Raw genomic sequence first — 24,890 nt, 5'->3', positions numbered from 1 at the left:
TATGGTGCTCCTGACTAAATGCCCTTGAAATGGAATGTGTTTGTGTGTGTGTGTGTGTGTGTGTGTGTGTGTGTGTGTGTGTGTGTGTGTGTGTGTGTGTGTGTGTGTGTGTGGTATGTGTGCGTACGTGCGTGCGTGCGTGTCAAGCAAGCAACTGCGCAATAGTCTGCCCCTGTCATTTTATTTCATCTCTCTCTCCTTCTCTCCCTCTCTCTCCCCCCTCTCTCTCTCCCTCTGTCTCTCTCTCCCTCTCTCTCTCTCTCTCTCTCTCTCTCTCTCTCTCTCTCTCCCTCTGTCTCTCTCTCCCTCTGTCTCTCTCTCCCTCTCTCTCGCTCCTCTATCTCTCTCCTTCCTATAGTCCATTCGACCCTTGCTTGGCTCGGGGCGATGCTCGACTAGATGACTTATCAACAAGCACCACGACGGTAGCAGCAACCTGGAGTGATATATAGCATCAGCACCACATCCCCCCCTCCCTCGCTCTCTCTCTCTCTGGCTCTCTCTCTCTCCGTTCTCTGATCTCCAGTCAGTTGCTCCATCTACGAGCAGCCATGGGGAACCGTGGCATGGAGGACATGATCCCGCTGGTCAACAAGCTGCAGGATGCCTTCAGCTCCATCGGTCAGGCCTGCAACCTGGACCTGCCACAGATCGCCGTGGTGGGAGGGCAGAGTGCTGGCAAGAGCTCCGTGCTGGAGAACTTTGTTGGCAGGTAGGGTGAGCCCCAGGCATGCTGCAGCGACCACCAGAAATAGGATAATCCCCTCTCTCGTTAACCTTGCGGATTAACGTAGGAGGGACTATAGGGACAATCTCTTGGATGGGTTCACAACACAACACAACATAACATCTCTCCCAGCTTTGAGTAGTGGTGGTGGAGTATTATATTAGGCTGCAACTGCAACTCCAGTACTCCAGAACTCCTCCTTACTCCTCCTTACTCAAGTTAGAGTTAACATACTGGAGTGCTTGCATTAAAAAAATACTTTTTAGTAGCTGGAGCTTAGACATTCCCCCCCAAAAATGCTACGATTTTTCATAAAAGAAAAGAAATATATATATATATATATATATATATATATATTATTAATAATATATAATATAATGAAAAATAGCAGATCTACATGCTCACAGCATGTCGCGATGCAAAACATTGCGAGCTTGTAGATAGTGTTGCTGAATTTGAAACAGGGCTTCATTGGTTAATTCATGGTGTACCTTCCCCTCATTGAAATGTATAGTGGAGTCAATAGTACAATATTTGTCTTTGAAGTGTAGTCGAGTGAAAGTCATAAGTATTCAAAAACACTCAACACAAGTAATGTACAGTACAGACACATGTACAGTATTTGAGTACATTTATTATGTTGCTGTCCACCACTGGCCTTAAGTAACTGCTGTCCCCAGTATGGTGGGTGGGTGGGTGTGTGTGTGTGTGTGTGTGTGTGTGTGTGTGTGTGTGTGTGTGTGTGTGTGTGTGTGTGTGTGTGTGTGTGTGTGTGTGTGTGTGTGTGTGTGTGTGTGTGTGTGTGTGTGTGTGTGTGTGTGTGTGTGTGTGTGTGTGTGTGTGTGCGCGTGTGTGTGTGTGTGTGTGTGTGTGCATGGCTGATGTGCACGGTTTCAGCTTGATGGCCCCATTCTTTTCTTTTTTTCCCCACACCAGAGTGTGGACGTCACCGTTTTATTTTTAACAAGCAACTGTACATACAGCAGGGGAGGCAGTATTTGGGTTAGCGCTGCTCTTCAGGGATTCCAGCCCATTCAGACTTCACTCCAGGGTGTGCTCTTTCTGCAGCCCAGGACATGTATTGCCTACGTTACCCTATACCGCCCCTGGCATCATTTCAGATGACATTTAAATGTTTTCTGTTCAGAACACCCTCACGTCTAATACCTGTTATTTATCTTAACCCATTAAAACCGGGAAAGCATCTGTGTCATTTTGTTTAGCGTTGGCTCACAGCGTGTTACTTCGTGCCGTGCTGCGTGCTTGTACATCGGCTATTTTACTGATTAGACTACTGATTAGATGGTATTTGTAGAAGCGGCCTCAGGGCTTTTTCCTTTTAAGAAGCATGCTTCATCACACAACCACATTCATCCTACATTTATTCAGCAGTAGCAACTCGCAACTGCTAAATATGTTGAGACAATGATCATGTATTATTCATCTGTATTCTAGGCCATTGGTTCCCAACCTTTTCTGGATCATTGCTCACTTGAAAATCTTGTGTTCACGGCTTCCCACCCATGGGGTTGTGAAGCGTTGATCTAGTAGTCAAGTATAGTCTATGATCTTGTTCACCTGAAAAACAAAAAAAGTGCAGTATTTAGCTCAATAATTCATGACATGTATACTGATGACTGAGGCATATGCAGATGCAAAGATGCAGTCTACCATTCATTTTCAATGGAAGCAAGCGACATACAAAGATACATCCAATGTTTGTAGCTGCTGCAAAAGCTACAACAGCTACAAAGCTACAACAAAGTTGAGCTGGTTTCAACTTCAGCTACAAATATACAATGCTACAAAAGGCTGTGTACGTAGCTTTGCATCTGCCAGTGTGAACACAGCATTACGTATATTGATAATGTAACTGATACTGATGATGACAGATGGATGTCTCACCACAACCACATTATGCCTTCAGCTGTTTCAACAAAACTGTTACACAGTAAAATCCGTTGTTTATTTCATCCGTTCAACCAGGACATTTTTAAATTTGGCTGTTAATATCAGATATACACTCAAATTGTGATTTTTGTTTCTTCAAATCTTTGAATATATATATTTATTTAAAGCGAAAAATTTTAACACAAATCTTTGCTTCTGGGGGCCCCTGGAACAAAATATTTTGAGATGGGGTCGGCGGACAAATAGAATACATAATATATTTTGACATATCTTTTACATGTCAAGGTTTGAGAACCACTGAAATTATCGCAACATACGTTTTTCTGAAAACGGTTAGGATTTGGAAGGCATTTTTAGAATTGGCCTGGTGTTAATGTGTTACACTGTAAATGTACAGTAAAAGGGAACCTGCCTATAAAACACTATAGGATGTAGTGTAGTCATTGTAGCAGAACCCATTAGAAGCCCACCTACGAGAATCTCTCACTACACGAAAACACGGTGGTTCAGTTCCATGATTGCTCATTTGTCTATAACATGCTTTGAAGATGACTCATGTCGTAGCCTGAAGGGAGCTCTTGCTAAATTGCAGACTGTTACATTCAATTGTCCGCCGCCATGTGCTCATAACTCCCTTCAATACCGTATTCTCTATCAGTGGAAAGAAGCACAACGTCACTTCACAACTAGCTTTAACCTCTTTAACCCTGGCGTCTCTATTTTGGGTATATGTCATCGTTATACATTTTCTAAATACTTCATATTTCCCCAAAATGCATCATTTGAAAAAAGTTCACAATGCATTGTGACGCATGCATGCTTGTAGGTCAGCTTTTTATATGCTATTCGTTGTACGCAAAAAATATATAGGGCTTAAGTTGTTCATTTCCACAATGTTCTTCCAATGTGGTTTTATTAGATTTTATTTTTGTGACAAATTGGACAACTTTAGTCAGCAGCATCAGTCAGGTCCAGACTGCCCCTGAGACCAGTGATGCTGAGTAATGACCCATCTGTCCACAGCTGCTGGCTCAAGCACTGCTGAGTGGACAAGATGCGGACTCTTTCTTTTTCTTTTTTTTACACTTCGAGGAAAGTCCAGTGATCAATATATGTGTTAATCAGGTGCCTCACAGTCACAACTCTCGTATAGCGTGAGATTGGGTTGTGACAGTTGGAAAGTGTGTGACACATGCACACATGCATGTGCAACGCACGCACGCACGCACGCACGCACGCACGCATGCATGCATGCATGCACGCACACACACGCACGCACGCACGCACGCACGCACGCACGCACACACACACACACACACACACACACACACACACACACACACACACACACACACACACACACACACACACACACACACACACAGGAAAGCACATACGTGTGCAGAATCTCCAATAGGTACTGTAGTGAAGTCATTGGTTTTAAGTGACATCAATCCTTTATGGTCAGACCACACCAATGCAACTAGTCGCAACTCCTTGCAGTTTTATAATGCAATTGTTGCAAGGAAGGAGTTGCAACATGTCACCCGCTTCGAATGTTATCAAGCGATAATCACCAGTATGATCTTATCTGGACTTTATGCAATGCAGGCAATATGGACATTTAAACATACTGCCTACCACGAGTAGGCGACTAGGAAATGCGGGAGTTCAATTGCCGCCGAAGCGAAAACATTGTGAGGTGTCACCACAACCGCGTTATATGCCTGCAGCTGTTTCAACAAAACTGTTGCACAGTAAAATCCTGTGCCAGGGACATCCACAAGAGAAGATTAAATCTTCTCAAATTTTGTCAACACTGTGTTGTGTGAGCATGTTGTGAGCTTTGTAAATTGGCTATTTTCAAATAGCCCAAAATATAATGGGGCTTAAGGGCTTAACCTCATCCTGGCTTCATGTCAAAGTGTACACTACGCAATACGCATGGTTCCTTCAGCTGTGTGTGGATGTGTGGGTGGGTGGATGTGTGGGTGAATTGTACATTGCACATTGTAAAGCGCTTTGGATAAAGGCGTTATATAAATGCACCATTTAGCATTTTAAAGTTAGAATTTAGGCATTTCGCAGATGATACCTCTCTCATACAATGTGTTCTCTCAAATCTGTCGAACAGCACCTGATAACCGCATGTAGTCTCACCATGGCTGGAAACATTATTGTACCGATCCATTCATCGCGAAAGATGTTGGATACTCCAAATGACCCTATTCATTCTCCGGATAATCCTATTAAATCAGCAAAATCTGATTAAATGGCATGAACCTTATAGTCAACAAATGACAGGGTAAATGGTTAGGTAAACAGAGTGTAAAGAAAACAATTTAGTGCTAAAGTTGTCTCCTCAAACGAGTCTAACTATTCCACAATAGGTATATTTAGTTAAGGGCATCCGCTTTACTCCTGTCTCATTTCCAGCGCTTCTGTTGCATACACTGCATTTTGAAATTGTGTGTGAACCAACAGTCTGGCACAAGAGACTAAAGTAACTAGGATACCAGGTAAACATCAAACCAAGCATCTATCAAACAGCATGCAACCATTCTTAGTGGTCAGGAAAACAGTGTCTAATCTATAGTACATAACCCATAACAAGTAACCAACATACATCTGGCATAGTACAATTAGGCCTCACAGGGTGAAGAGGAGTCTGAAGAGGTGAGGTTTCAGACTGCGGCGGAAAACGAGGAGTGAGTCTGCACAATCCTGACTGGAGGAGGAGGGGGGAGGGGGGGAGTTCCACACCTTGGAGGTCAGGGAGGAGAAGAGTCTCGGATGCCGGGAGCGATAGCCAGGCTTTTTTTTGTTTTAGGGAAGACTGAATCTGAGTGACAGATATTCTGTGTCAGCTAATGGGTGCTGTTGCTGTCGCTGTCCGTGTTGCCAGATTGTGTGAGAGAAATAATCATACAGGTCTATGAAAACAAGCCCAAAATAAACAACTACTAGGCCAATGCATCGGATATTTGAAAATAGACGATCTACAAGCTCACAACGCGTCTTGTAGATCGGCTATTTTCTTTTTAATGAAAAAAGGTCCTGGTACGGTGGTTTCTGGTAGGCTGGTACAAAATATTTCAGATGATTTGATTTTCTTCTGCATTGATTGAACGGACTGTGTGTTTCAACATTGTGTGATTTCATTGGCTGTCTCTCCTCAGGGACTTCCTGCCCCGTGGATCTGGTATTGTCACCCGTAGGCCCCTGGTTCTGCAGCTTATCAGCGCCAATGCAGGTAAGCGGCACACGCAAGCATGTACACACACACGCACACGCACACGCACACGCACACGCACACGCACACGCACACGCACACGCACACGCACACACACACACACACACACACACACAAACACACACACACACACACACACACACACACACACACACACACACACACACACACACACACACACACACACACACACACACACACACACACACACACACACACGTGCAATATCTCCAATAGGTACTGTAGTGAAGCCATCCCAGGCCTCACCAATGTAACTAGTCACAACTCCTTGCAAGTTGCGTGTTGCAAGGAAGGAGTTGCAACGTAAGCACTCGGGTGCGTTTATTTTCCTGTCATGTGCACTTGACCTACACTCTGTCTCTCACTCCCACACGCCAGTAATCACTGTCATTTTGCGTTTCCACAGAGTGGGCTGAATTCCTGCACTGCAAGGGGAAGAAATTTACAGACTTCGACGAGGTCCGCTCGGAGATAGAGGCAGAGACTGACCGCATCACAGGGGCCAACAAAGGCATATCAGCCGTCCCAATCAACCTGCGCGTCTACTCGCCTCATGGTACGCATCATTATGACATCACTATAAGAATGTCCAGTCAAGACAACTCATGAATATCTTTGAATGAATATTAAATGAGCAATACATTTATTTTGGTTTGACAATGAATGGATCAGCTTTTAGGTACTCTGAGGGAGCACACCCAATTTCTCCTATCGACAGACGACAGGGGCTTTGAAACCCTCCATAGTACGTAAAAGCAGACCAGACCAACAGGTGGTCTACCTGTAGACCCAGACCCAGACCAACAGGTGGTCTACCTGTAGACCCAGACCAACAGGTGGTCTACCTGTAGACCCAGACCCAGACCAACAGGTGGTCTACCTGTAGACCCAGACCCAGACCAACAGGTGGTCTACCTGTAGACCCAGACCCAGACCAACAGGTGGTCTACCTGTAGACCCAGACCCAGACCAACAGGTGGTCTACCTGTAGACCCAGACCCAGACCAACAGGTGGTCTACCTGTAGACCCAGACCCAGACCAAAAGGTGGTATACGTACCTGTAGCTGGAGTGGTGGAGGGTGCAGCAGCAGTAGCAAGCAGCAGCAGAACAGACAGATATGTGATTGGTTGAGAATAGAAGCAAGGAGCCGAGAGTGACCAATTGGGTCATCCAGGCCAGCAGCAACTGAGTTTCCTGACCGTGACTTGAACTTGCTCATCATTTGCGTCAAAGTAGGCCATGGCAAGCTGTGAGTCACCGTTTTCTGGTTATGTGAACAAATAAAATGCCAGCGCATGTTTTCAAAACAAGGTCAGTGTTGCCAAAGAACCTTGTTCTGGAATAGGTTGTCTCTAGATAAAGTAAAATAATTGAATTTGTCTGATGTCTACGAAGGACAAGTAGTATGTAGCCCATGTGACTAAACAGATGGCCAGTGTCCTTTAAAGTTCACTGCTTTCCCTTGCCAGAAGAAAGCAGGCTGACCTTCCCCTTTCTGTGTAACCACTGATATAAGGTAAAATATACAGCACCTTGCAGAACACTTAAAAAACTGACATTATTAATAATATTGTAATATTCTATAATATTCAATCCACTAACTATATTATAATCACTTGGTCGTAACAATCAGTGAGGCTTTAAATTTATTTTTCCATTATTAGCAAATGCAACAACAATCTGAGTTAAAAACAACAGTCTCCTTCTCTGTTTCTGGTGGTGGAGGTGATAGGTGCCATACATATTACATTCCAATGAGGTGATATAATTCTTCTGTCTATTAATTGACAAAAAAAACCTGTGTGTTTGTGTGTTGTCTGTCTGAAACTAAGACTACATATATTGACAATTTCGTCAACAAATAAAAACTAAACTTAACTGTTAGTGTAGAAGAGATCCAGTAGAACTAAAACAAAGTCATTTTATGTTTGGTTATGAGTTTGTAGATCGGCTAATTTCATCATGTGTAAATATCAGCCAACAAAATTAACTGTAGATTTAGTCAATTATATCTAGATCATCTTTTCAGATGACGACAATTTGACAAAAACGAAATAACATTTGATTCAAAAGATAGGGCCCTATTGTCGTCAGTGCTAAAACCCTTATCTCTAAACCTCTTTGCCTTTTTTACTATGTTGCAAAAACTTGAAAAACATTTTTGAATAGTTTAAATAGCTGATCTACAAGCTCACCAACGTGTTGATGTAGATCAGCTAGTTGAACAATGTTGAATATGTTTTTCAAAAAGGGATAAGGGGATTAAGGGCCATTAGCATTAACAAAAATAGGGCCCTATGACTTAACAAAATCAAAATTAGCTGTAAAAAAAAAAAATTACACCGCACGTAATGCTCATTGTACTCTGCAGTGCTGAACTTGACCCTGATCGACCTGCCGGGCATCACCAAGGTCCCGGTGGGTGACCAGCCGGTGGACATCGAGCAGCAGATCAGGGACATGATCATGCAGTTCATCACCAAGGAGACCTGTCTCATTCTGGCCGTCACGCCGGCCAACAGTGACCTGGCCAACTCTGATGCCCTCAAACTGGCCAAGGAAGTGGACCCACAGGGTGAGTGGAGTGGAGTGGAGTGGAGTGGAGTGGAGTGGAGTGGAGTGGAGTGGAGTGGAGTGGAGCGCCAGTGGTCAAGCTCACAATGAGTTGCGACGCAGATCTGCTATTTTCAAATGGCCGAAATGTATATGGCTATTTACAAACCTAACTAAAGTGTTCAAATATGTAAGTGTAGTGGAGTAAAAGTATAATATTTGTCTCTGAGTAGCAGTGGAGTAGAATGAAATACTCAGGTCAAAATACCCCAGAGTCAAAATTACAAGTACAGTACATGTAGGCTACATAGTTACTTTACATCACTGGCGAGACGCTGTTGAAGTGTTGATCAACACAAAACATTTAAGGAGAACACAGAACTGACCGAAGTAAACGTTTTGTCGCTTTGTAATTGCAGTAGAAGCCGCAGCTCAACTTGGATCGCAGCTTTATATAGATTTTGTAGCAGTCTCAAATATTAATAATGAATCATTATCAATCAATCATTGCTCTTCAGGAATGAGGACTATTGGTGTCATCACCAAACTGGACCTGATGGACGAGGGTACTGATGCCAGGGAGATTCTAGAGAACAAACTACTGCCACTACGAAGAGGTGTGTATGTGTGTGTGTGTGTGTGTGTGTGTGTGTGTGTGTGTGTGTGTGTGTGTGTGTGTGTGTGTGTGTGTGTGTGTGTGAGCGTGCGTGCGTGCGTGCGTGCGTGTGTGCAGCGTGCGTGTGTACACTTGTATTACTATATATTTTTTGAGGTATGCCCAAGTGTATATAGGCAGTCACTTGCCCTGTCTTATCATGAGCGTTGGATTCTTCCCAGGTTACATCGGGGTGGTGAATCGCAGTCAAAAGGACATCGACGGGAAGAAGGACATCAAGGCTGCCTTGGAAGCAGAGAAGAAGTTCTTCCTGGGCCACGCTTCATACAGACACTTAGCTGACAAAATGGGCACGCCTCGTCTGCAGAAGCAGCTCAACCAGGTGAGGGGTCCGTTAATACGACCGGATTAAGGTTGGTGAGGGGTCCGCTGCTCCGTGCTTGCGGTTGTGGTCAGGTTAGGGTTTGAGGCATGTCGGACCAAACGCATGTCGGACCAAACGCATGTCGGACCAAACGCATGCACCTGTAGATTTCCAACCTAGAAATCTCAGCTTCTTTCCAATGCAGTTTATCTATGTTAATATCCATCATTAGTAGGAATGTAACTAATTTCATGATATGATACACGATATTGAGCACACAATATCGATACAATATCATTATTATATATTGTTTTATTTTCTTTCTTACAATATTGGCCATCATCTTCAGTTTAAATGTGTTAAAATAAATGTACAAAGTGCTTTCCACACAAAAATAAAGAGGACAGATAGACACTAATAACAAATACAATATTCATACAATATAAATCCCACTATCCTCATAGTCATATTGTTGTCATATAGGCTTTACCATCCAGTCTAACATAACAGCTCAAGCAAACTATTTTAATATTGCAATATATCGTGGGACGATATCGTGACACCTACTCCTGACGCATTCTTTGTATCCACACTTTTCCTGGGCTGTGTGTGCTCCAGTTCCTGTTGATTTCATTGGATATCATTGGTCATCTGACCAGTTTCATTGGCTTTCATTGGATCAAATCGACAGGAACTGGAGCACACACAGCCCAGGAAAAGTGTGGATACATTATTGTATATGTGGGTATATCCTGACTCTCAACATGAATCATACCAGTAAACCCCCCTTTAATTGCCATGCTTCAACCCAAAATGGATTTTCTCGGGCAAATCCATTTTCAGTTGAAACATTGCAAATAAAAGTAGATTAGTTCATGTCCTTAAAAAAGAAAATCTATTCAGCACCTGGCCGGCTGTGCACATGTTAAGGCAATCTGTCGGTGCGCACATATAACACAGTTGAACACAGTTGAAACACAATAATGAGACAGACACAATTCAGAAGTTACAGAGTATTGGAATAGATTGTATTCGAATACGTGGACAGCAGTGAAGCGTTTACAATGGAACACCGTACTGACCCCAACATCTCAGTCAGACTTCAGCTTAAATACATTATTACCCCCCCCCCCCCCAGGGGTGGGTCCTATCACATGCCAATGAGACCCCTCCACACAAGTCACAGCTGGTCAAATGTCAGTGGAACAGAAAACAGCTCCTTATAGCTTAACAGCTCTCACGGCTTGGTTTATGATGTCCTTAAATATACAACTCAGGTATTCACATTTCCTCGACATTTCCCCCATTTATTCATTTAAGAACTCATATCCCATGTCTCTGGACGTAGAAGTAGGCGAAACGACCCTGATCACAATCGGGTAAAAAATTCCTACATGGCCCTTCTTCAAAATCATTTAGAGCAACCGCCCTCAGGCCTACGTCACACAATAACGAACAAGCCGAAGCCGTCCGTTCAGAACTGTTCATCTGCACACTTGACAATGTGCTGCAGCCGTCACACGGTTAAAACTGCACAGGGCAATCCAAACTGGCAATCCTGTTGCTCCTTCACAGGGCTCAAACACTGCGCTACTGCGCATCTCATCTCAGCTCGCAGATCTTTCCCGAACAGCTGCAATGACCAGAATCTCCACCGCACAGGTGATACAGCATCATTCTTTCGGGAGCACATGATCGCACATGGTCCAGAGCTTAATCCCTCATTTAGGAACATCAGTGCGGACTTAGCCATCCTCATCATATATCTGAAAAATAAAGAAAACCAGTGGTAGGCCTATACACAAAGAAAATTCATATCAATAACATAACTTAAACTAAACGGAGCCGGGCATAAGCATACAACAAAATCCCTCTCTATTCTATCAATTTTATCAATCCAGGTTTGGCTTAATGCATCAATCAACCATACTTCTCTCTCATCCAGCCTGAATATCATACATAATTAGCAGGCACATTATTATCTTGTATTATCTTCAACAAGGGTTGGCATAATAACTTTACCAGCCTACACCCATTCGGTCAACCTTAACATGTAATACAACTGTCTTCTAAACATGGAAATGTAAGTACCAAAGTAAACTATTCATCCATAGACTATTTATTGATTCAATTAACCCGACTCCGCACAATCTTTCTGAACTTAGCCCTTGTTATCGCAATAACTAAATACTGAAGAGTACATGATTCTGAAATATGACATCCCACATATTATCATTCACATTCGATACTTAGCCATGTCACCAGATCCAGATTTAAGTCATGTTTTTCCCAAAACGACTTTCATTATTTACGGAGCTGAAAGAAACATACTGACAAAACCATTAATTCCTACCCTACCTAGTCACCAACTTTAGTGTTGATGGTGGACCAATACTAAGTATACCTTACTTTATAGACTAAGACAGTTGGTTCCCGACTGCCGGACACCCTGAGGTGTGGGCTGCTCATGTAACTCATTTAGAGCACTCTAAAGCCTTCTGTCGGGGTGCAATTAAACCCTAGGGGGTCTGCGTGAACTTCTTCTTACCTTAGCTACTGCTAGTCCACCACCTTCTTTTTCTGACTCAACTACAGCTGTCTACCAGCTGAGGCCAACGTATTTGTAACTACTCCCTAAAATACATTATCATGTTCCTTTTAGTATGGCCTCATTCAAACAATACTATTGTTCAACACTAATAAATTATATAACTACAGTAAAAACTTGTTCAACACTAATAAATCATATAACTACAGTAAAAACATTCTGAACATTAATATGTTGCATTTTACTCACGTAATACTCACAGATTTGATTTCCAAAATCCAATGATACTTCTCTTCTGTAAACACAGCGAGATAACCATTTCGGCGCACATGCACACACATGCAAAGATTAGTCATTTCATTAGTAAATCATTCCACAAACATATGAATCTGGACCGCCTCCACCTTGAACCTAAAAAGAAACCTGGATCAGAACATTCATACATTTATACAGGAAACACATTGTATTTAAATACTTTGTCTATTTCAGGGCGTCCCCTGAACCAGAACTGCGGACTCACTCACATTAGTCTGCGTGACTCCTATGAATAATATCTTGTAAATACAACATATAGTACTTATATTCTAGAATGTACAAAACTCCTATCTTCGGTTCCATTTCACCATCAGTGTACAGCCCCTTACTGGACCTTTAGATAATTGAACAATGTGTAACACATAACTTCTAATAAGCCCAAGCAACTCCAGCTTGATAAACAGGTTATCATTCTCAGTCCTAATTTTAACTCATGCAGCCAGCCAATACATCAATAGCAGTAATTGATTCACTATTACAGTAATTGAATCACTATTATTTCTTGCCCTGATGAAAATAGCTACTCAAAGTTACTCTATAAATGACAGTGCCCTGCTATATTCCCTATTTATTTACTATTTAAATGACGACTGGCAGCTCATAGTTGCTCCTACTAATGTAGTGAATTTAGTGGTGCTGTTCTTTCAGATACACCAGTATCCTCCTTCCTAATATGTCAACACTATTGATAAGATGCGAAAAATACGTTCCGCTGTACTGTACCGTACTCACATTAAATTGAATCTCATCTCATCTAGGATTACAAATACTATTTCAAACCAATTGTTTTTTAACAAAACTATGCCTGCTCTCACTGTAGATTTGGCTGATTTTACACTGTTTACAGTAACTGACCATCTTGTACACACATGCTAACATGATTCAGTGATCTATCACTTATCTCCACTAATTTATATTAGTGTTGTAGTATCTGACCTGATGAGCAGCTGATCATGTTATGTCTCATATTCAGCCCTGCGGGTAACTCACAGCCTAGTACATGGGGTTTGTTGCTTTGACCGTCGTTATGTCATAAACATTCTAAATAGCACTGGGCCAGCTGTTCTCCCTATCCATGACCAAGTCACAATAAGGTCAGTCAGATCCTGAGCACAACCATCTTAAAGTTTACCACCCATTTCCTTTCATAGCAGCCGTAATTGACACTCCTTACTATTTTGTCAATATGCATCTGTCATTTTTACCACACCTCTCACCATCACTACAGAGAGAGTAAACACAGTTGCCTGCTAGCCACAAAATCAGCAGATGACGCGGAGGAGAGAACACCCATAGTTCCCAAGGTCTCACAAAATCAGATGTCGAAAACGTATCCTTCATGTTGTCGTTGAAGTCAGCTCTGCCTTGCGTTGAACCCATCCTTTGCAAGCTGCGTAGGGTGCCCAACCCTTCACGCAGTCACCATTTCAGTACAGTTCAGTTCAGTGTCAATAAGTGTCTCAAAGTTCAGTGCCACGATCACACCTCCCACAGTGTGATCTGGAAAAATCAACCCAGTAGATGGCTTGTAGGCTGTACCCCTCTCTCACGTAACGGGTCGAGAGCAGGCTTACTCTGACAGATGCATACGTTTTTGCATAACTGCAAATAACTATATTTTAAATGATCACAATTACAACTGCTATTTCCTAACAATCATTATTCCATGTATGTGATCTAATTGCCATATTCTTTGTTCTTACCTAATGTAAATCGCTCTGGATTTAAGATTTAGCTTTCTGAATTTCATTATATCTTTGCAAAAGGTGTCGCCAAATCAATCATCGTCACAACATTCTTATTTGCCAATCAGTGACTAGTTGTTAGCCTGTGTCAGGCCCAATCTCTTGTATCAGCCAGATATATACACAGGGTTCAGGCAACTTCTTCATTTTTCTCTTTTACGTGCACATACATACATGATCAGGTCTCTGGCTCAAATACCACAAAACTAACGGCAGCAGCCAGAGTTTTAACTAGAACTAAGATGAGAGAACATACTACTCCAGTTTTGGCATCACTGCACTGGCTTCCGGTTGTTTTCAGGATTGATTTAAAAATTATTTTACTTGTCTACAAAGTCCTCAATGGTCTCGCACCTTCCTACCTACATGACTGCTTGCCTAAATATGTTCCAAACCGGCCGCTAAGGTCTTCCACTGCTGGCCTGCTCGCTTTGCCTGTCAGGCAGCCTCTGTAGACATTTTTAAAGCTCAGCTCAAAACCCACTTCTACAACATTGCCTATGACTGCTTGCTTTTTAGTGCCGTTGCCTTGCTTTTCTTTTATGCTTTGCTTTTATTTTATTCTCCATTATTCTGTAAACCACTTTGAGCCGCATTTGATGTCATGAAAGGTGCTATACAAACAAAGTTTTACTATTATTATTTTATTATTATGACACACTAGCGTCATGACCAGGGGTGTGGGAGTTAGGCTCCTGCCCTATGACCCTCATGGCTCAGCAAGACTACTTACATACTCCCTATAATCTCACTGCAAACCCTCGTTCTTAATTGCTTCCGGCATATTTTAATATTCCCAATAACAAATGACAGTTTACAAGTAACTATCCTGGGAAGTAATCCTTTACATTCATAATAGGGAAACCACCTAGCTTTGGTCAATTTCTACAAATGGCTTTATAGTATACGTGGTCCACTCCTGTCTGTAACATGAGCCGTCACACAGAGCAGAAGCAAATAAACAATAAACTAATTACAGGGGTAGTTACCTCACAGCATGACCCCAGGCTAGCATCAACACTAATTCTCACCTTTCATTACTCCACTTTTAACAACATGCTTGTAGAACATCTATTTATCTTCGACAATTCACTGTCCTAGCAATTTCCTTAAATTTAGGCTATGTGTTCTTTTTACTCAAACTACATCAGGGAGAATGCTCCATCTTACTGCTTGGGGACATGCAACTTTACTAATTAACAAGAATGTTAGACCATGAGCTGATCAGAATGAGGCAATACACTATTCTAACAATAGTGATTATAGCTACCATTTTCATAAGGTTTAACCCCACACTATAATTTACATAGTGAAGTTTAATAGACAAGGCTACCGTGGTTACTATTGTACCTAATTACTTTTAGCTCCACATTCTGACACAGACATTATCCACAATGCATTCAACTTATTAAAAGAACAATGCCCACTACATGCTTAAGGGAATCTCCTCCGACAGCTATCTGTCTAAACATGTTGCACTATGGTTTCAAACAATGAGCAACAGCTGGGTTCACATGACACAATGTGGTCAGATATTTTCACTCCAAAGAAATACAAATACCTATTTTTTCTCATCATACATATACACATTTGATCACTCTTCAGATATACAGTATGTGTTTAGCACAACTTCCTATACTTTTCCCATTCCTCATCTAAAGGATTATGATCTATCTTCACTTTAGGCTCCGGGCTGTTAACTATTTAACATCACTTTTCTCACAATGACCTCTCACACTCTCTTCTCTCACTGTCTGCCTCTATCTCAACACACACACACACACACACACACACAGGCAGACCACTTCATTCAGCACTCAATCAGTTGTCATGACATGTCACATCCATACATAGCGCTTCACAATTATTTTATGCTTTTGCTAGCAAAGGGACCCATAGGCGAGGATTAACCTCCCTTCTTAGTAGCTACAAATTTAGGCAAGACGACACGTCTCCCTGTTCAGGCCAACACCCACAGACATACACTACATTTAGGACAAACACACACAGCTAGCTTTTTGCTCACACCCCTAGGCTGACGCAGGACCCTTAAGGCTGAACACCAGTTCACCTTTTATCAGACAACTGGCAACTTATAGTCCCTGTTTCTGTACACACGCGCACGTTTTAGGCAAGACTTCTCTGTCTCCCTCTAGGCCTATCCTATATGTGATCACAAATCCACCACTAATACTCTAAAGTTCTGAATAGCTCAACTCATAGCGCAAACACCAAACAGATTCCATATTTACTTACGGCGTTGGCCAACAGCAACAGACAGCAAACGGCCACTCCACTCTCCCTTCCTGCGAGCCAACACCGCAGCATAGCACCACCTATCATCGGTAGGAAACCTCCAAAAATGTTAAGGCAATCTGTCGGTGCGCACATATAACACAGTTGAACACAGTTGAAACACAATAATGAGACAGACACAATTCAGAAGTTACAGAGTATTGGAATAGATTGTATTCGAATACGTGGACAGCAGTGAAGCGTTTACAATGGAACACCGTACTGACCCCAACATCTCAGTCAGACTTCAGCTTAAATACATTATTACCCCCCCCCCCCCCAGGGGTGGGTCCTATCACATGCCAATGAGACCCCTCCACACAAGTCACAGCTGGTCAAATGTCAGTGGAACAGAAAACAGCTCCTTATAGCTTAACAGCTCTCACGGCTTGGTTTATGATGTCCTTAAATATACAACTCAGGTATTCACATTTCCTCGACACACACAACTCGTATTTAATCCTTTGGAGTCTGGCATTTTTGGATGTGGATTTTGTCAGGAAAGAAAACAAATTGTGCTATTTTTCAGTTCTCAAAAGGGGAATTTCAGGATCAATCTACTATTATTATACAGTGTGTTCTATAGTACTTTTTTTTTTTTTTAATACTGTTTTTATTAGGCATTTTTTGTATATTACAAACTTCAGAATATCCTTGACAATGATAATGAGTTATTCAGTTATATAAAATGAAAGATAATGACAGGTAATGTAAATTCCACATACAATACATAATAAAAAAGATATATAAATGTGATAAACACGAAAAAACAAAAAACAGTTAAACAATGACAAATGTGAACAGACAAACAAAACAAAGACAACAGGACAGACACTCTTGCTCTCAAACTTTCCCAACACGTTATTGTAAATTAACTGAATTACAGACATTTCTTTTTAAATGAGAAAAAATAAAATAAAGAAAAAATACTCTATACTTTTCTTTCCAATTTTGTTATCTATTGTGTAGGAGGGGTTAGCGTGCACCTATTGAAATGGTCAATGAAGGGTTGCCATGTCTGGTAAAATCTATCTTCACTCCCTCTCAATTCAAACTTTATTCTTTATTCTTTGTTCTATAGTACATTTCAACCCAGATTGGGAAACCTGCCTCTTCAAATGAGGGGTGGAACAGTTAATCAAACTAATCAATAATCGATTTAATTGAAAAATGATAGACGTGTGATAGACAAAAAGCACAAATAGCTGATCTACATCATGATATTATATATCAGCTTGTTTTATAGCTATTTGTGTGTGACACTTGTAGGGCTTAAGTGGTTAAATTAGTAACAAATCAATTTAGTCAAGTGCATTTTTTGTGTCGATTCATTGATACAGTAAGCAATGAAGCATATTCAAAAGGTGCCTCTCTAATATTGGAAAGACATAATCAATAATCAATATCATATCTTCAATATTATATCAATATTCATATCGTCTCTGTCAGAATTCAAATTCAAAAGTAGCAGAAACACACCTCACCATCAAGTATGGCAAAGTTAAAAATATGGAGATAAGAGGGATTCTGCCCGCAACAGCAACGATATACATAACCATGATGGCCACATCTCCTTAGCAACATGATGCATCTGTGATCATTTCATTGTGGCCGCTTGGCGTTTGGTTTCCACAGCAACTGACCAACCACATCCGGGACACGCTGCCGGCCTTCCGAGCAAAGCTGCAGTCCCAGATGTTATCCCTGGACAAGGAGGCCGAGGAATACCGGGGATACCGCCCTGATGACCCGTCCCGCAAAACCAAGCAGCTGCTGCAGTCAGTAACACACAAACGCACGCACGTCCCACACATACACGCACGCGCACACACACACACACACACACACACACACACACACACACACACACGCTCACGCATGTTTGCATACGCAGTATGTAAACATATAGTCGCATACTCACATACACTTCTTACATTTCATAGATGGACATTAAGGCTGTACCCTAGCCCTGTTTTTAGGACTCGAACCTTCGAACCATTTGTTTCTAATTAATTTGAAAAATAACCTTCGAGCTCCGAACCTCGGGGGGGGGGGGGGGGGGGGGGGGTAGCTTGTTTACAACTGAAACGGACTTCCTGTGCATAACTTCCTCTTCAAAATAAGAGCCACATGTAATGATTAGTCACTTACAGGGCATTAACATCACATTTGAGTTCCTTTTGAATGCCTGTCAGATTTCTCTACATAACTGTCTCAGCTGTTGATATATTGATCGGTTATATCAATTATTTTACGTTTTTAAAGTTAGAATACCACAACTTTCTTTTTTTTACATTATTTTATTGTATTCTGATCTAATGCCAGATTAAATCTTCCTCTAAAACGTGCAGTTGTTTTATATTTCCAGGATGGTGCAGCAGTTCTCCGTGGACTTTGAGAAGAGGATTGAGGGTTCAGGAGACCAGGTGGACACGGTGGAGCTGTCCGGGGGAGCCAAAATCAACCGCATCTTTCACGAGCGGTTCCCCTTCGAGCTGGTCAAGGTGATCTGCCCTCAACATGTCTGTCTGTCTGTCTGTCTGTCTGTCTGTCTGTCTGTCTGTCTGTCTGTCTGTCTGTCTGTCTGTCTGTCTGTCTGTCTGTCTGTCTGTCTGTCTGTCTGTCTGTCTGTCTGTCTGTCTGTCTGTCTGTCGGTCTGCTGTGTCTCTTCTCTCTTATTCGACCACTGCCTACACAACAACACAGTCAGGCACCTGCTATCTTTTTCTAACTTTAACGTCTTGTCCTCTCAGATGGAGTGCGACGAGAAGGAGATGCGTCGTGAGATCAGCTACGCCATCAAGAACATCCACGGTATCAGGTGGGCATTCGTTCACCTCCACCTGCCCACTGCGCTGCAGACCTGCCCATTCAGTATTCATCTCTATGTCCACCATTTTGTTTTCTTACCAGACCCGTGCTCACATTTTAACTTAAGTAAAAGTATTAATACTGCAATGTAGAAATACTCTGTTAAGTAAAAGTACTCATTTCAGTTTTCAAATGTATAAAATGTGTGCAAACCTTTTGAAAATGGCAGATCTACAAGCTCACAATGCGGCACATCGCGACACATTATTTGTGAGCTTGTAGATTCAAATGGCCAAAATGTATATAGGTCGGTTGAAGTGGGTAATGTATGTTTTCGTAATCATGATCAAAATCTACAAAGTAAAGTTTTCAAATAATTGTAGTGCAGTAAAAGTATAATCTGAGTAGTTATTACTTACTTAGTACTTATATTATGTCCCCATTTTCACACAACTCCCACCTCTCCCTCCCTGTGTTCAGTATGTACAGTTTCTGCCAAAAACTATTTAAGGACATTTTTCCACAAATAGCCCTTTTAATGGCAATAAGAAATACAGATGAAAATACTGTAAGGAACAATGAACCAGACAGACAGACAGACAGACAGACAGACAGACAGACAGACAGACAGACAGACAGACAGACAGACAGACAGACAGACAGACAGACAGACAGACAGACAGACAGAGGGGAAATTCAGCAAGACAGTGTAGTACAGTGTAAAAACATGCCTAGGATAATAAGGATAATACATAATTCAGGGTTAGGGTTGTTTATTGGGTTGTTTATTGAATAAACGTGGAGTATGGTCTTTTATGGGCACGTCACATGCGAAGCATGGAGCGTGCGGCATAAACGGCATTACGTCATGATCCACGGTCATCACCACACGCAAGCACGTAGTGTGCGTCTTAGATGGTCAGGTCGGGGGGAGAGAATGCCATTAGAGGTGCCAGCATGAACATCCAAGATCATCACCACACGGACATGTGTAGCAAGCGGCTTAGATGGTCAGGGGCACGAATGGTATATCGGGGGTGCGGGCGTGATCATCTAAGGTCATCACCACACGCAAGCATGTAGTGTGCGGCTTAGATGATCAAGAGCACGGGACATGGATGGCAGGGTGATTAAGGATGTGGTGATACCCAGATACCCAGAAAACCCCTCTGGAACCTGCAGAGAGGTTTAAATACCCCCAGTGGTTGGTGTGGTAGGACTCAGTGGTCAGCCTGGTTAAAGGTAGGTGAGTGGTTGGCACGGGTGACACAGGGTGGAGTTGATAGTGGCCGGTGAGTTGTCTGGTTGTCTTCTGCTTGGTCGAACCTCAGTTGTTCCAACTCCATATAAAGCCCTGAGGGCTTGTCTCCATGGTCCTACAGTATATGTATTCAATTCATCAAGACATATAAAGACATACAATACTATACAAGAAATTGTCAATACTACTATGAGCAGTACAAGATAAGCAGAGTAGAGAGATACAACTAACTATCTGGGAACCCATCGGCAAAACATTGAAGAACAGCGCCCTCTGCTGTTTGTTTCCTTTGAATTTGCCTCTGGGGACAGTGCCCAATAGAATGTGGATAATTAGATTTTGGTCCGCCCTCAGCCCTCCTCTTCCTGTGGGACGCCTATGTTTTCATTCCCACTAACAACAATGTATACACGTTCTGAATGCCTCTGCTGACAGATTCAGTAGTGCAGCTCGGAATCAGTTCTTGAGAGATCACAACTAACATAACAACTAACATAACATAAAAATGTAATAAGGAGTTAAAGTCTGACATATAGCCATCTGCACTTGGATTGACTGGGTTTGCCTCACTCTCTTCCTGTCCTCTGTCTTCTCTTCTGCTGCCTACAGGACTGGTCTGTTCACCCCTGACATGGCCTTTGAGGCCATTGTGAAGAAGCAGATTGTGAAGCTAAAGGAGCCGTGCGTTAAGTGTGTGGACATGGTCATCCAAGAGCTGATCAACACTGTGCGACAGTGCTCCGAAAAGGTAAATGAATACCCCCAATGCTGACCGTGTCCACACAGCGGACATTTTGCCTTCATACTATGGTGGCACGCTGTTGACAGTATGGGCTAAGTGGAAGCCTAAAGCCTACTTACTGTATATTGTATACACCATAGTACACCATGTCGCTTCCTGACAAGAACTGATTGACAAGCTAAGACAGGCAAAATAGACACTTGAATTAAGCATACAGGGAAGGGGGAGAAGGATGACAAAAGGATGAAAGTTTTATAGCTTTGAACAGAATTCATGCAATGAATTGTCTCACGCTTGTCTTGATGCACTGTGTCCAGGGCTGGACTGGGACAAAAATTCGGCCCGGTCATTTTCGCGTGAATTTGGCCCAGACCGGCCCAGCACAACCAGCACACAGATAGCAGAAATTCTACCCCCCGCTCCGTCGAGGCACTCACAAACAAACAAGCCCTAATACCACCACTTTCACAGAACAACATAAATGATACAAACCAACAGACAACTAACTACACAACCCTTTGTAGAGGGTTTATTTGTCACTCACTGATACAGGTACAGTGAAATTATCATGATGGCACTGGCAGAATGGCAGCACGCCCGGACCTTTCCTGGTGGCCTGCCGCCTATTGGCCTGCCTGTCCAAAGAAAATGTTTTTTTATTTTATTTTTTATCATGGCGGCCCCCTACGGTCGCGGCGCACCGGGAATATGCCCGGTATGCACTGTGTCCTACTGTATGCACTGTGTCCTACTCCTATAGCTGGACATCTTCTTGATGCACTGTGTCCTACTCCTATAGCTGGACATCTTGTCTTGATGCACTGTGTCCTACTCCTATAGCTGGACATCTTCTTGATGCACTGTGTCCTACTCCTATAGCTGGACATCTTCTTGATGCACTGTGTCCTACTCCTATAGCTGGACATCTTCTTGATGCACTGTGTCCTACTCCTATAGCTGGACATCTTCTTGATGCACTGTGTCCTACTCCTATAGCTGGACATCTTCTTGATGCACTGTGTCCTACTCCTATAGCTGGACATCTTGTCTTGATGCACTGTGTCCTACTCCTATAGCTGGACATCTTCTTGATGCACTGTGTCCTACTCCTATAGCTGGACATCTTCTTGATGCACTGTGTCCTACTCCTATAGCTGGACATCTTCTTGATGCACTGTGTCCTACTCCTATAGCTGGACATCTTCCCACTGCTGCGAGAGGAGACCGAGAAAATCGTCACCTCCCACATACGAGACAGAGAGGGTCGCGCCAAAGATCAGGTAACACTTCCCTGCCACACACACACTCTCACCCTGCCCTGCAAGCTGACAATGATAACGCTGTTTACACAATCATGCACAGTGCACACATGGCACACACATGACACACACAGCAACGCACGCATGCACTGATCTCGTTTTTCGTTAGATTCGGTTATAAGTCAAACATGTCACTATAAAGGAATCACAGAATTATTTAAAAAGACGGTATAAAAGAGGTATAAAACGTGCTTCATATCTGTGTGTTGTCCACAGGTTCTCCTGCTGATCGACGTGCAGCTTTCCTACATCAACACTAACCACGAGGACTTCATTGGCTTTGCTAAGTAAATGTCTGCATAGTCCATCCATTACACACTTACTCCACCATAATGTATGTTTAATGCAGTCGCGGGTGGGAGCAGAGAAAAGAGACAATTAATCATATAAGTGCAATTGAAAGACCTGATTTATACTTAGTTGTTGCAAGCCCTCACCGGAAAGAGCCAAGCTTTTCTTCCCCCTGTGCACCGAAATAACTTTGATTCTAGAATTGGTTCCATTCTAGATTCTTGGAACCTTGGTACTTTCACGGAACCGGCGGCCATTTTCTGGTTCCAGTTTCAAACTAACTTTAAGGGTTCTGAACCAATTAATTTTCAGTGGAAACTGTCTGAGCTGATTCAATATTAGACAGAGAAAAATAACTGAACCGGTTCAACCCTGGTGGAAAAGGGGCCAACGTGACCACAAACATGTCTAAATCAGGCATATCATGAGGCTAATGCAAGCCCAGGGGCGGTTTTTAGAGCTACGCAAACTACGCAACTGCGTAGAGCCCTGACGACTAGAGGCCCCGAGAGTTCTCCCTGAAAAAATTCTAATATTGCAGCCCGTTCCGTCGCAGTTGCGGCGGCCTCCAACCGGTGTCACTTTTTCATCCTCCCGTTAAGCGACGCCCGGCCGTCCCGTCGTGGGGCCCCCTGTTGTCCCCTCTGAGCAGCGCAGTGTCGTGCAGGCATGCGCTGCAGAATTAGAGCAGATCTACAAGCTCACAACGCGGCGCAGCACGACGCGTTGTGAGCTTGTAGATTGTGCACTTGCACGATTTAGTGCACTAAAAGCAGTGAGGCAGCCACAGTGGGCATATGTTTTAAGTTAAAGCACTTTATTCCCAAATCCCCATATTGTTCCTGATGAACAAAGTAAACATTTTCTCATACTTTATCTAAAGCTTACTTTAAGTGTTGCTTTAAATAATTATATTATCAGTAGCCTATTTCATGAATGTATTTGTTTTGCACTGGCATAGTAATGGCATCTTCTTAATTATTTGACTATTTGTTTTCTATGATCTCATCAGGGAATTTATGTTATTAATATAGCTTAATAATATAGCTTTGTACTGATTGATAAGATCATACACAAAATCTGACAGATGCTTATTTATATGTTCATATCTTGCTCAATACTGAGTGTAGATTTGTACTGATTGACTCAAGTATATAACCTTGTATCTCCACCCCCCGCAAAATGTAAGTAAGTAAGTACATTTTATTTATAAAGCACTTTTCAAAACAAAAGTCACAAAGTACTGTACAGTGGTCAACAAGGTAAAAAACAATCAACACATGACAAGAAGAAAGCAAACAAACAACAAAACAATGGCCTGTACAAAAAGGTCAGGTAGACATATCACAGCTCAAAATGAAATAAAAAATATATAAATATAACCGATATTCTGCCGTGTGCGTGCACACACCTGCGCGCACACCGCAACTGCCCTTTTCAAATTTCTGCCCCTGCCCCTCCTAATCCCTGTGCACGTCCCTGAGATTGAGCTAATGGCACCGTTTTTACAGTACATGCATTGTATAGTTGGGGCGTAGAGGAGCTTAAACTGTACTTCGTCTGCTATGCCGTTTTGACTGGCAGTCTGCTATGCCGCTTTGACTGGCAGTCTGCTATGCCGTTTTGACTGGCAGTCTGCTATGCCGTTTTGCCTGGCAGTCTGCTATGCCGCTTTGACTGGCAGTCTGCTATGCCGTTTTGACTGGCAGTCTGCTATGCCGTTTTGACTGGCAGTCTGCTATGCCGTTTTGACTGGCAGTCTGCTATGCCGTTTTGACTGGCAGTCTGCTATGCCGTTTTGACTGGCAGTCTGCTATGCCGTTTTGACTGGCAGTCTGCTATGCCGTTTTGACTGGCAGTCTGCTATGCCGTTTCCCTGGTAGTCTGCTATGCCGTTTTGACTGGCAGTCTGCTATGCCGTTTTGCCAGGCAGTCTGCTCTGCCATTTTGCCTGGCAGTCTGCTATGCCGTTTTGCCAGGCAGTCTGCTATGCCGTTTCCCTGGTAGTCTGCTATGCCGTTTTGCCTGGCAGTCTGCTATGCCGTTTCCCTGGTAGTCTGCTATGCCGTTTTGCCTGGCAGTCTGCTATGCCGTTTTGCCGGTCAATCTTTCGCGC

The 24,890-nt window shown here is 42.7% G+C and overlaps 1 protein-coding gene across 1 annotated transcript in view; it reads left to right on the top strand.

Annotated features, from left to right (window-relative positions):
- Positions 1-551: 551 nt before the first annotated feature.
- Positions 552-24,890, top strand: part of dnm3b (dynamin 3b) — a gene marked incomplete at both ends in the record, with an annotated part of 48,126 nt that continues 23,787 nt past the window's right edge. The window contains 12 exons of the mRNA XM_083782242.1: positions 552-712; positions 5,818-5,891; positions 6,319-6,468; positions 8,286-8,489; positions 8,986-9,084; positions 9,305-9,465; positions 17,986-18,128; positions 18,719-18,854; positions 19,104-19,171; positions 21,032-21,170; positions 22,358-22,444; positions 22,700-22,770. Of these exons, the coding sequence (XP_083638368.1) occupies positions 552-712; positions 5,818-5,891; positions 6,319-6,468; positions 8,286-8,489; positions 8,986-9,084; positions 9,305-9,465; positions 17,986-18,128; positions 18,719-18,854; positions 19,104-19,171; positions 21,032-21,170; positions 22,358-22,444; positions 22,700-22,770 (1,493 nt within the window). The remainder of the gene's footprint in view (positions 713-5,817; positions 5,892-6,318; positions 6,469-8,285; positions 8,490-8,985; positions 9,085-9,304; positions 9,466-17,985; positions 18,129-18,718; positions 18,855-19,103; positions 19,172-21,031; positions 21,171-22,357; positions 22,445-22,699; positions 22,771-24,890) is intronic.

The sequence above is a fragment of the Protomyctophum parallelum genome, assembly GCF_964188405.1.
Source record: "Protomyctophum parallelum genome assembly, chromosome: 14".
In the NCBI taxonomy this organism is placed as follows: domain Eukaryota; kingdom Metazoa; phylum Chordata; class Actinopteri; order Myctophiformes; family Myctophidae; genus Protomyctophum; species Protomyctophum parallelum.
This window is presented reverse-complemented; position numbering and strand designations above follow the sequence as displayed.